Source organism: Salminus brasiliensis, chromosome 18, assembly GCF_030463535.1.
Source record: "Salminus brasiliensis chromosome 18, fSalBra1.hap2, whole genome shotgun sequence".
NCBI lineage: Eukaryota > Metazoa > Chordata > Actinopteri > Characiformes > Bryconidae > Salminus > Salminus brasiliensis.
Window position 1 is genome coordinate 6112652 of NC_132895.1, and position 12953 is coordinate 6125604.

At 44.3% G+C, this 12953-nt stretch overlaps 1 protein-coding gene across 5 annotated transcripts in view; it reads right to left on the reverse strand.

The window, feature by feature from the left end:
• Nucleotides 1-12953, reverse strand: part of rxraa (retinoid X receptor, alpha a) — a 243853-nt gene that overhangs the window by 47906 nt on the left and 182994 nt on the right. For 3 of the 5 annotated variants that reach the window (XM_072661435.1, XM_072661432.1, XM_072661433.1), the window contains exon 3: nt 12483-12723. In XM_072661435.1, coding sequence (XP_072517536.1) covers nt 12483-12723 — 241 coding nt within the window. The remainder of the gene's footprint in view (nt 1-12482; nt 12724-12953) is intronic. The other 2 variants (XM_072661436.1, XM_072661434.1) reach the window with 1 other exon arrangement.

Sequence of the window (12953 nt, forward strand, 5' to 3'; positions counted from 1 at the left end):
ACACAGGTCAATCATTCAGATCACTGATAGAGTCAAGCTTCTCACATAGGATGTGTTTGACATGTGTGTCGCTGCTCTGAGCGAGAGAATGAACTCAGTCTCCTGCCTGGTTGGCGTGAGCCTCTGGTCAGGCAGAACATGATCTCAGCTGTGGAAACTCTCCAAACCACAATAAAGGAAAGACTCATAGACTAGAAGTGACAGCGGTGTCTCAGACAGTGGAAAGAACTATCAACAGACATTTCTCACTGAACACTCCATTCACACTTCATCAGATCGCTAAAGTAATAATATTCTAATATCTAATATTCTATCTAATATAGTCTGATATTTGTGTACTCTTTAGATGATGCTGGAGAGGACTGGAAAAAGTAGAATAGAAAGATAGACTAATAAAAATGACTTAACTGAACAATGACACGATCCACAAATATCCATTCAGAAATTCTAAACTATGTTACTGGAGAGGATGCTGTCATGGTACACTATGTGGACAAAAGTATTGGGACACCTGCTCATTCATCATTACTTCCAAATTTAGGGCTATTAAAAGAAAAGGGAACAGGATGTTCAATGATCAGCACCCAACTCATCCCAAAAGCATGGATGGAGCACCATCATTCATTAAAAGTGGTGTCCACAAATATTGGGACATACAGTGTATATTCAGTGTATGAGTGGCAGGATTAGATCAGGGTTGTGTGTATGTTTACAGTCAAGGCAGAGCTTTACACAGGGCTTCATTTCAGGTATGACAGCAAAACCCAGGCAATGCACTCCTATGAATAAGCCAATATCCTCAAATTCATAATGCATAATTATATGCTTTATTAAGGGCACGATTGATATGAAAATTTGGTGTGTGGTATTGTTTTTTAAGGAATACCTCAAATGTACACAATATTCATCTTAAATGCAGCGTTACTGTATTTTGAATTTGCCTCTTTAATGTTGTAGTTGAGCAATAAGGCTAATATAATAAGTCCATATCGCTCAATATCACTCATCTGTTTACTTATATTTTATTATAGTTTTATTGCTTCAGTTCAAAACCAAAGAATACATTGGCTGATAACCTACATTTGATCTTAAATGAGCTGAAAGGGTCATTTGTCCTAAAACCTTTAAATAAACAAGCTCAAAGCAGGAAACCAATATAGTGTAAAAATATTAGCCAACAAATATACTGGTTGGGGCTTTGCCTTAGCAAAGTTGGTTGGGGCTTTGTCTTAATTATAAACCATAGGTTTATTAATCAGTTCTCAGTCCTAATGCAGAAATCTTAATAAATAAATAAATTGTTTGGCAATTGTTTAGCATATTTTGTGTACTTCAGGGTATATGAAACCTTCACCAATTGTTGCAGTAATGTAATTATGAGCGTGAGAAACTGAAGCGTAGGCCTACATACAGGGGTTTAAGAGGGGTTAAGTGATTTTGTATATCACTGCATGCAGAATCAGTGTGGGTGCATTATACAGAAACTGCCTATTTACCTTCTGCTGTACTGAATGTGCCAAAATGTGTACTGAGAAGAAGCTGATGAACAAAACCAAGAGAAAGAACAGAGACGTTTTTTTAAGCCAAGGACAAAATTGAAAACTTGATACTGAACTGACCCCGAAGGTGGGTGTTGATGAAACGCTGAACGCTGGCAGTGGGACGTGGTTGTCCTTTTACGAGCTGGACAATACTTGTGCTTTTTTCAAGGTTACACTCAATAAAGCCTGTAAAAGCCCAGAACTGTACCGTGGGCTGTGTATGTGTATGTGTATGTGTGTGAAAGATACAGTACAGGTACCAAAGCTACAAGAAGGCAACTGGAGGCCAAACAAGTAGAATCTCCAGTCACATGAATGACTAAAAGGCATTTACAATAGAGAGAGTCTATTGTTAAAGCGCAACTTAACATTCTGGCAGTGTCTCTGTGGACTCTTGGCCGACGGGACACTTTTTTGTGAGCGCACTGAAATCCCTTTATTCGTCTTTTCAGCGCATCCCACGCCAGCACAGCTAGCCTGGCGATAACAATTGCCATTAAAAACAGCCTGCCGTCCAATCGGCAGCGTCAGATGAGGAGTATGAAGCAGAAGCTAGAGACAGGCTGCAGATCCCTGAGGAACAGAGGAACACTGAGGGGAGAGGAAGAGAGGGAGTGGTGCATACACACACTGGGAGGAGGAATTACATGGCTAAAAAACATGGTTTTAATGATATACTACAGTATAACACTCATTTTAACACTTGTTTACCATTTAAAACATGTACAAATGTTATATATGAAGCAAAAGTGGAAGTAAATTGTGCAATGCTGCAAAATATGCACCATGAAAACACATTTACTGTACAGTTATAGTCTGAAATGGCCTTTACTCTAGCTATGTGATTGGCTGCCCTGTAGTGCACCTTCCAATAGCAGGGGTGGACAACGAGGGCCTGAGTCCAGCACAGTTTGCTGATTTGCCTGCCCTGGCAGATCTACTAAACCTGGACTGGAGTTGTCCACCTCTGCTCTAAAGGCTAAATACATGGATACCAAGTATTGGTTTCTGTTTCACAACAACAGTGAATTCAAAATAGGCTGTTTTTACAACTTAGCCTTATAGACCCGGGAGTAAACAGCCCATATTGAAACTATAACATTGTATAGTACTATAAAACAATATGGGCCCTTTAATAATACATGTGGTAGTACTGTTTATTTTTATTGATTTAAATTGTAGTTTATTTTTGTGTTAATAGAAAAATAGAAGAGGTTTATTAAAAAGTTGACCAATATAAACTGAGCTGTAATTAATATCATTATGTGGTTTAATACAGGAGCTGTGTAAAGAGTCAGAAATGACCAGCCACCATGTTTAACAGCAGAGAAAACCCTCTAAATGATCTTTTTTTTCAAATTTAATGACTTGGATCTGTACACCACCAGGGTACATCTTTTGTCTTTGGGTCATTTCTAACCCTTAAGACATACACAGGGGTTATTGAATGAATAAGAGGCTGAATTTGAGATGAAAATGATCATTCTGGCACCTCATAATTTCATCATTTGAAAACCTCATGCTTTTCTATCCCTACACTTGACTGAGTGAGAGATCGGTGCCCTGAATCAGGCAGTACTACACTGAGCTCTGGGCACAGAGTGTCTTAAGTTCTGTGCCCTCTCTGCCTTTGGCAGCTTTCAGGCATATTTGATAGTATACATTAAAACAGAATCACAATGAAAACCTCTGGCTTCTCAAATCTCTCTCGCGGGATGTTTGAGCTCCATAAGGAAAAATATCTGATGTGAAATTGTTTTCTCTTGCCTTTAGGGAACTCTTTACATAATGGAAGCAGGCTGTTGTTTTTGCACATGGGCCACGGTGTAAAGTTAGCCAGCCCTCTCAGAACCGTATCCCTCCAGTCTGCTCTGGACTTGCCCAGCAGGCAGCGTGGAGCTATTTCAACCGCCAGAGCAATGGTAAACAGTCAGATTCGTAGAGTGACGCTGAAAGCAGACTGAGGTTTGAAACGGGATCAGGTGCTTAACTCTTTGGTTTTCCCTTTCCCCTCCTGTTCCCACAAACCCCAAGATCCACATCTGAATGTGAAACAACAAGTCAGACACATTGTCTTCATTACAGCCTCTTGGAAACTGTCTCAACCTGGAGTTTGCTCCATGTGTCGCCCCTTCTAGTGTCTTAGAGCTGAGAAGAGAATGTGCTCCATTTCAGAGCTCGTTACAGAGAGACTGGAAAAATAATACCTCTCAAACCTTCTTAGAGAGAAAAATGAACATAAATAACACACATTCTTGTAAGATGCAAAGAGTGCATATCTGATATTTTATAGTATTTTTAGGCAACTTAAAAATCTGCTTATCTGGGCAGTGAGTGTTTATTAGCTCAGTAAAACACTGATATTAGAATAAACACTAATAACATTCTTACAGAAAGTTGTGGTTATTACTTTGAGTTCTTCTCAGATCAACACCTGGTTTTGTGGTAAATAAGGGCTTAATGATGGTAAATCAGGTGAGCTGCTGCTGCTGCTGACAACGATGATGATGGAGTTGAACGCATCCTCCACGCTGTGCTGGCTGGACTGGGGGGCGTCCAGGAGAAACCTGGAGGAACCGAGCTCTGTTAGTTGAGGACCTCATCCTCAACTCCCCAGCTCATTCCAAAAGTACTGGATGGAGCACTATCCATCATTTCAGAGAACACAGCTCAATGCTCGGGGGCTTTATCAGGGGCATCAGACATGGTTGCAATAGGTTCAGTGCTATTCTATTGGCAATGCTTCTCTACAGTTGTATATAACTTAAAGTAGCTGAATGAATTCATTAGAAGGAGTGTCCGCAAACTTTTGGATACAGAGTGATAGTGTTATGGGCGCTTTAAGGTAATGTGTGTTTAAGAGATTGTTACTAAGCCACACCAAGCAAGGGGGGGACGTCCAGTTTATGATTTGCTTTTTGACAGACACCATATGGAACAGCTAGTGCCTGTTCAGTTAGTAAGTGAACACCCCTCATGTTGGGAGTGCAGGATCTGAGGGGGCAGCTGTAGGCCCGAGGGGTCAAACTCTCAGCACCAGCTAATGAATCACAGGGCATGTGGACTTGACGGGACTGCAGCGCCAGACCACAATCAAACCCTGAAAGCCTTGTACTAAAGCTGAGTGTAATGTCTGGGATCGCTGTAATGAACCTCGTCTCACTGGTTTTACTCAAACGCAATGCATCTGGAGTTTGCACTATTGGCCTCATTCAGAAGGACGTTTCAGTATCCGTCAAATCAAAGCACTAATGTGTGTTGCTGGTTTGTTGTTGGCAAGTCGTGGAAGCACATTTCTTTTCCCAAACGGCCAAAAATCATGTGAGCGGAAAAGGGATTGAAACACGAATGCTTGTAAGCGAATGCTGCTGGAAGTTGTTACTTCTTCCTCACAGAAGACAATAAAAATGACAAGGCTTAGTGAGAAATCTCCTCATAGATCCTTAGAGTTGGACTGTACACCTCTGGATGTGAGCTGACAGCAGCTGTTTCTTCGTCCGTACATGGAACTGACAGACTGTGCACCTCAAACAATGCTATGTAAGTAAAACGGAGCTGCAAAACGGGCCAATTCCAAAACCCCAAAACTGTTACGTTACAGTCTTGGCTAATTTGCCACTCACCAAGCCCACTAGCTGCCTAGAGGCTAAATGCAATGGCAGACATCCAGCTCTTCCTAACACTAGGCTGACCAGAGGAGTGAAAAGGCCCAGCCAGGTGCAATCTTTTGAGCTACATAACCACTTACCATGCCAAGAGGACCCAAAGAGGACGGTGCTAAGCTACGCTAAGCTAAGCTATGTTGCTACTGTATGTTGTCCTGGTGACATAAACCAGCCAATAATAGGAGAGCTTACCATATTAAGGATGAGCACTGCTCTGAGGACTTGATTGCACTCAGCGACAAAAGCATTAGTGGGGTCAGGATGTTAGATGATCACCACCCCACCTCATCCTCCAACTCCCCAACTTATCCCAAAAGTATTGTAAAAGTAACCCATGCCTGGTTTTGGGCACGGTGCTGCTCCAGAGAGTCCCGTTCTACTGCCAGTACTTCTCTACGGGGACTAGACAAGCTGTGTATGTGCATTTACCCATCTGTGTCAGCAATTGGTGCAACTAACAGAAGCTGAAAGCATTCATTAGAAGGGGTGTCCACAAACATTTGGACAAATGGTGTATATCTGTGGGAATTTTCACAATCACTTTCGCCTGCCTGCTGTACTTGGCTGGTGGAAACCAAGTGGACCAAGTGGAAAGTCCCAGTGTACCAAGTGGAAAGTCCCAGATTTTGTACAGATAGGCCGATAGCCCTCGCTACAACACATCTGAATCCCAGTTCCCGGCACAACACCGTCACTGATTCAGCTCTATAACTGGTGGCTCATCTGCTGGAGCCCCCCTTAGTCTTAGCACCCTACCTTTCAGGCGTCAGAGTAGGAGCTAGCACAAAACGGGTCATAAATCACACCCAAATTTCACACAGTTGCCAGATTTACTGCACCTTCACTGACAATAAGAGCCTTTACTGTGACCACAGGCTCCTCTGTCATCTCTGGAAGCACTGGACATCCATCAGCCCTGCGCAAGAAGACACTCTGGACCTCACCCGAGACCCAGCTGCAGGTGTGACACTGAACAGGGTAGAAAATCATCTTTTGTGTCTCACCTGCACACAGATAAACGCCTGAACCGGAGAAACCATTACCTCATTCCTGCAAAGGGAAACCTGAGAACCGGCCTGCTAATTGTTGCCCACTCATGGACTTCCATTAAAGAGAGAGAGAGAGAGAGAGAGAGAGAGAGAGAGAGAGAGACGAGAAGGAAGGGGGAAAAATCCTTTTTGGCTGTGTGCACCGCCTGACCCTAACGAAGCTGTAACAGTGTTTCTCAGGCCCATACACACAGGTCTATTGTGCACCCATTTAGGCCATGGCACAAAGCTGCTATCCAGAATGTGTATGTAGATCGCAGCTTTACGACTACCTCACAGGAAAAGAGCTGCTGTCTGCCATTTCAACACAGCGCCAGAGGCAGGTTTGCAGGTCTCCTAGCTACTGCCACCTAAATAACACACACTCGAGAGGCTCGCGATGACATCACCGCAGCGCATTAATGCACTAATAGCGCTGGGTTCCATCTCCTGTAAAAGGTTTACACCTTTTCTGCATTAGTGTGGCTTCTGTACGCCACTCGCGCACACAATGGCCGCTTTATGTGGGTGATGTGCTGCGGCTGATTGTGACTGGCTTAGCGGGCGTGAGGTGGAGACAATTAGCTTTTGTAGCTTTTTTAGGGATTGGATTTAGGATCTCTCAGCCCAAAACTGACTGAAACACTGGTATCAGAGCACAGAGTAGAGGGCATTATGTAGCATTTACACTAAAAACTAACAGCAGCTTCTAAATCGTTGTAATGCTCCACTGACTTGTAAAAGGGAGAATACAGCCTCTATCATTGCTACTCTGGGCTTGGCATGCTGCTCACCGCACTACGTGACTTTACTGAGGCGGGCAGGACAGTGCAAACACAGCCCACTTTCACTTCTGTACCTTTTAGTGATGGTTCTGTATATCTCAGCTTGTCCAGAAATGCGTGTGTAATACGTGTCCCTCTTCGTGGCCTGCATGTCTGCAGCATGGAGTTGTTCAACAGCGGATGTGTCAACAGACACCTCTGCCGACTAACATCACTTAAAAGTGGTGAGGAGAGAGAGCTCCATCTACCCACCCGGAGAGAGCACAGCCAATTGTGCTCTTTCGGCTGCTCTGGCTGCTGATGGCAATGCGGCATGGCTCAGGACTGGAACTCGACCCCCGGGCCATAGTGGTAGCGCATTACACAGCTGAGCCACTTGGAGCCCGTAACATGGATATCTAATGTCATTAAGCAGGTTGATTAAGCAATCAAGTTTTCTCTTCCCTGGCGTCCTGTACCCGGATGCTGGCCTACAAAGCCAAAAATAGACCAGCCCCTTTCTTCCTGATGGTTAAAGCCCAATCCGTACCAAGAGCCATTTGAGCTTCAAGTACGGCTCACTAATCCGGATCCACTATTCTTTAAAATTTATGGAAATCAAGCATCTTGACTTTTATCAGTCCTAGAGCTGCTGAGGTGCTGGAACGAATTTTATTGTGAGCACTAATTCTGCATGTATTCAAGGACTGCACTGCACTTAAATGTTATACTTTCTTTGACACTCAGGAACAGGGTAGAGCATGTATGTAGATACTGAGCATTATGCATCTTTTGTCTTTCTGCAATTTCCTTTGAGATCAACAAAGTACTTCATCCATCCATCCATGCTTCCATCCATCCAGCCATCCATTTAGCTAGGGCTATTCTCTGAGTGGACAGCAAAGCACTTCTCTAAGTTGCTCTGGATAAGAGTGTCCCATAAATGCTACAAATGTAGATGTAAATGTATTCTAAACAGCCATAACATTAGTACCAGGTACCTGGCAGGTAAAATGAAAAACATTGATTACCTTCATACAGTGGCTTCATCTATCAAGGGGTGGATATATTAGGCAGTAAGTGAACAGTCAGTTCTTGAAGGTGATGAAGGTGTGAAAAGCAGGAAAAATGGGCAAGCCTAAGAATCTGAGCCACTTTAACAAGAACCAAACTGTGATGGCTAGACGACTGACTGGGTCAGAGCATCGTGAAAAACATCAGTCAGGTCTTGTGGGTTTTTTCTGGTATGCAGTGGTCAGTACATACCAAAGTAATCCACCAAAACAACAACCGGTGAAAAGGTATCTGGATCATTAGCACTTACAGGACGTAAAGAATCTGCTGCTAATGCTAATTTTGGTGCCAGACACTTGAATGGAATCTTGAATGGTCAGATCTGTTGAGGGGGACCTACTCAATATTAGGTACTAATGTTATGGCTGATAGGTGTTGCTTTTGAATCTTTTGCTATTCTCGGTAATCGGACAGATATTTCTCCATAAAAATCCATCCAAACAGGGACCAGTTTAATGTGTACACAGACTAACAAGCAGGTGATTTTACTTTAGTACTGTAAAGTAAACCAGATCACAGTGCACTTAGACTACAGGCCAGGTCAGGACAGCCTCCAGGGACCGCCCTCTGGAAGTGTACAATTAGCTCCAGCTCTGCCTAATGTAGCCCAGCTGCTGGCTGATGGTGGCGTCTGACGCTGACAGAGTGAAAATACAGCGGCCTGTGTCTGTAACCGACCCAGACCACCACACAGAACACGCCAGAAGCACAGGAAAACAATGGCAAGACGAAGCGCTAGAAGAAAGAAGGAAGGAATCTCTTCTTGGAAAGGAGACACTGTGTGAAAGTTCTGGCCATCTCCATGTGTGGCCTCTTTTTGAAGAAGTCAGTCGTGGTTATGATGTCAAATGATGCGTGCAGCACCGTGAATTGATGACAGTGGAGACGTGGAGATACTATGAAAAAGGCCATTGTTCAGCACGCTACAGGTGGCACAGCACCTGCAGACCAGCTCGTCTCAGCACATCATGCCAAAAAAGCCACGCACAGAAGCCGAGTATAAAGTGATGTGCAGGTGGAATGGATGAATGGTGTAATGGCTGGCTGTGTGGAACATACACTGTGCTGACAAAAGCCCTTTCAACACACTCCATTAGGGCCCAATTGGACTTGCACAGCGACACTTTGAAGGTGCTCAGATTAGCCAAACAGAGGATCGTAAGTGTAAACTAACTGTACGGTGGAGTCACATGGAACACATGGTGCTAACAGGGTCATCCAGTTACTTTGGTTTGGCATAGTGTGTGTGAAACAACCTGTGTTCAGGGTTTAGTTACACACTCCTAACAAAATAAAGGTGCTTTAAAAGGGGTTTTTGAGCGATGTCCTAGATAAGGAACCACTTTTGGGACGATTATTTAACCCCTTAAACAGCCAATGGACCGCTGGCAGGCCAAAAGAGCTAAAGTGCCAGTTTGTACAGAAGCAGTAGGAGTAATGCACCTCGGTGTGTAATAAGCCGTGTTGCATTAAGGGGTTAAAAGAGATGTGTTGTTTAGATGCTGAACCCCATGTTTATTATTCAGTTATTTGTCCTAATGCAGAATAAACCATTTAGATTTTTGCTAAGTGCTTAACAAAGAGTCCCACAGGGTTCTGTTGTAGGGTTTTTCGACAATTGTTGCATTTTAAAAACTTTCAAAACATTTTAAAATCTTCATAAAATCTTAAAAAGCTTAAAAATCTAAAAAACACTCTCACACACGTCTCTAATGGTTCCTTATGAAGTGGTTCTTCTATGGCATCACTCTATTTGAGAACTATTTGAACCACCTCAATTTTTTACTGTAATTCTACCTGAGGCAATTAGCCCACTCCATTACTAGGACTCCCCCCATCACTTGCACTTGAAAGTGCCTCCTCTGATACAAGTTACACCGAGAGGAAAGCGCCAGATTCCCAGCTCAACAGATCAGCCAACAGATGCCTGTCCATCACAATAGGAGTGATGAGGGGAGAGAGCGCCATCTACCCACCCACCCAGCGAGAGCATGGCCAATTGTGCTTGCTCAGGTTCCGGTCGCTGATGGCGAAGCAGCATGGCCAAGGCTTTGAACCTGTGATATTCGAGCCATGTTGTCAGCATCTTAGTTTGCCTTGCCACTTAGAACCTCCCAGCACCAGAAACTGCCATAACAGTGAAAAAAAGGTGCCCAGAAACACAAGTAAGATCATTTACTCAGTGCTCAAACGATTCATTATTAAGCCATGCTTTCTGTGTGGGTGTGTGGGAACAGCGCTGAGCAGTACTTGGGGGTATGACGCTAAGTGGTCGGAGCTGACGGGGAGTCGGTTCCAGATCCTCTGAGGTTAAATAGGAAGGACCTGAGCAGCAAGACTGTTCCGGCCGGCTAGAGCTGAAAACATCCACTCAGCCGAGTGTTAAGCACAAGTGGCATCTGCAGCCTGACTCAAATCACCTTCCATCACACAGGCCGCGTGACTACCTTTTAACACACCCTCAGAGAGAGAGAGAGAGAGAGAGAGAGAGAGAGAGAGAGAGAGAGAAAGGGAGAAACAGACAGAAAGACTGGGATCCTATTGGCATTTTTTGGTATACAGAGTACAAGCACTTAATGGAAACGGACATTATCTTTTCTTGGCTAAATTTTTGTCAAACACTTGGTAGTCCAGCATTCCTGAGCCTTGGGTGGGGGATGACTTCTCGCCTGTCCAGCCTGACACTAATGAAAGACTGATCGTTGGGTCCCTTGCTACTTTACCCAGACCAGTTCCCTGATGTCTGCTACACTCCACACCTCCACACAGTGCTTTCTCTGCATCATCCCAATGTCCCAACTCTTGAGTATATGATGGTCTAAGCCCACAGTGGTTATACCTGTGGGCTAACTAACACTGTAGTCCTACCTGTGGGCTAACGCTGGGGCCATAGCCCATCCCGGGCGTATTTAAGCATAGTCAGACTGCAATCTGTGAGGAACGGAATATGCAAATATGCAAATATGCTTGTTGCACAACAATTATTACTGGTGTTTTGGTTGTACTGGGAGAAGTTTTGGTTGTGGAATGTGTCTTGGAGAGATGGATGTGTTACCACTGCAATAACGTGGCTTAAACGAGTCTCAGACCACCTCCTGAAGTGGACTGAGTGATGGGATTAGTATCTGGTTTAAATTTGTATTGGGTGTGTGGCAAAGGAAGTGACGTATTAAGTTGCCTAATGGGTGATGATAGCCAACGGACCGAATCCTGGTTCAGATTGATCTGGATTTAGACCACCTCTTTTGACCAGACCAAAGTTTCAGGCCATGTTCTGGGGCACCTTTTACACCTGCTGCTTTGGTCTGAACCAAACAAGACAGGTGTGAAAGCCCCCAGAGTGTGAGTACAGCAGAACCGCAGCGTACACATGATGGAGGAGGAATTAAAGAGGATGTGTGTGTGTGTGTATCTACTGTACCTTCTAGAAATGGGGGAACACTATTACACTGGCAGTGTGTCGTTAATCCACTCTGCTGACTCTATTGGAGACGGGACACAGTCATTTGAAAGGGAAACAAAGTCAGGCGCACAGCTACAGCACATGCTGCAGTCAGCAGTCAGAATGAGGCTGAGAGCTCTTTCTTTCCAAGGTTTTTTTTTCTTTGATTTTTCATAAATACAAAAAAGAGAGAAACGCTTGAATTTCTGGAATCTTTTTTTTTTGCTTTTTAGATTTGGCTTTGAAAGAAAACTGGGACACAGAAGGCTTTGATGTCTTAATTGTGAGTCTTTTTTTAAATGGCAAAGAAATGTGGAGGCCTATTTATGGAACAAAGGAGCAAAAAGTGAGAGAGAGAAAGATAAAGAGAGAATGAGAGAGAGAGAAGAAGACAGGAAAAGAAGAGAACAATTGAAACGAGAGGAGATGAAGGGGACAGAAAAAAAACACCCGACAAGGGAATGGACGTGAGAGAGTGAAAGCGCAATGTGCTGAGAGTAAAAAAAAAAAAATGACGATATGGAAACAACAGCATTAGAGCGTTTAAATAAAGCTCCTCCGGTAAAGCACCTGTGCACAATATTGCGTAGGTCCCCCTCATGCCACCAAAACAGCTCTGACATGTCCAGGCATGGACTCCACAAGACCTCCAAAGACACCCTATGGTTATCTGGCACCAAGACTTTAGCAGCAGATCCTGCAAGCCCTGTAAGTTGTGAGGTGGTGGTACCTCCATGAGCATTCCTGAGCCTTGGGTGGGGGATGACTGCCCACCTGTCCAGCCTGACACTAATGAAAGACTGATCGTTGGGTCCCTTAGTACTTTACCCAGACCAGTTCCCTGACGTCTGCTACACTCCACACCTCCACACAGTGCTTTCTCTGCATCATCCCAATGTCCCAACTCTTGAGTATATGATGGTCTAACACAGTGGTCATACCTGTGGGCTAACTAACACTGTAGTCCTACCTGTGGGCTAACGCTGGGGCCATAGCCCATCCCGGGCGAGGCCATGGAGTGTGGGCCCATGGGAGAGCTGATGACGGAGAAAGGTGAGCCCAGGCCGTTCATGGGTGAGCTCAGGGTGCTGATGGGCGAGTGGAGGGACCCAGAGGCCCCAATGGAGGACGGGCTGAGCAAGGATGGATGCATTCCACGGTGGGATGTAGGTGAGCTCAGAGGAGAGGAGGTCACCTGACCTGACGAGTCTGTGAGGGAGAGAGAGAAAAAGAGAGAGAGAGAGAGAGCATATGTTATTTTTGTATAGCTGTTTACCCTAAATCTCACATACACTCATTGAGCATTTTATTAGGTACACCTACCATCTAAATGAGGAAATCTCAGTGAGTTTGAGCGTGGCATGGCCGTTGGTGTCAGAAGGGCTAGTTTAAGATTGCCAGCACAGCAGTTTCTAGAGTTTACTCATGAATAGTTAATT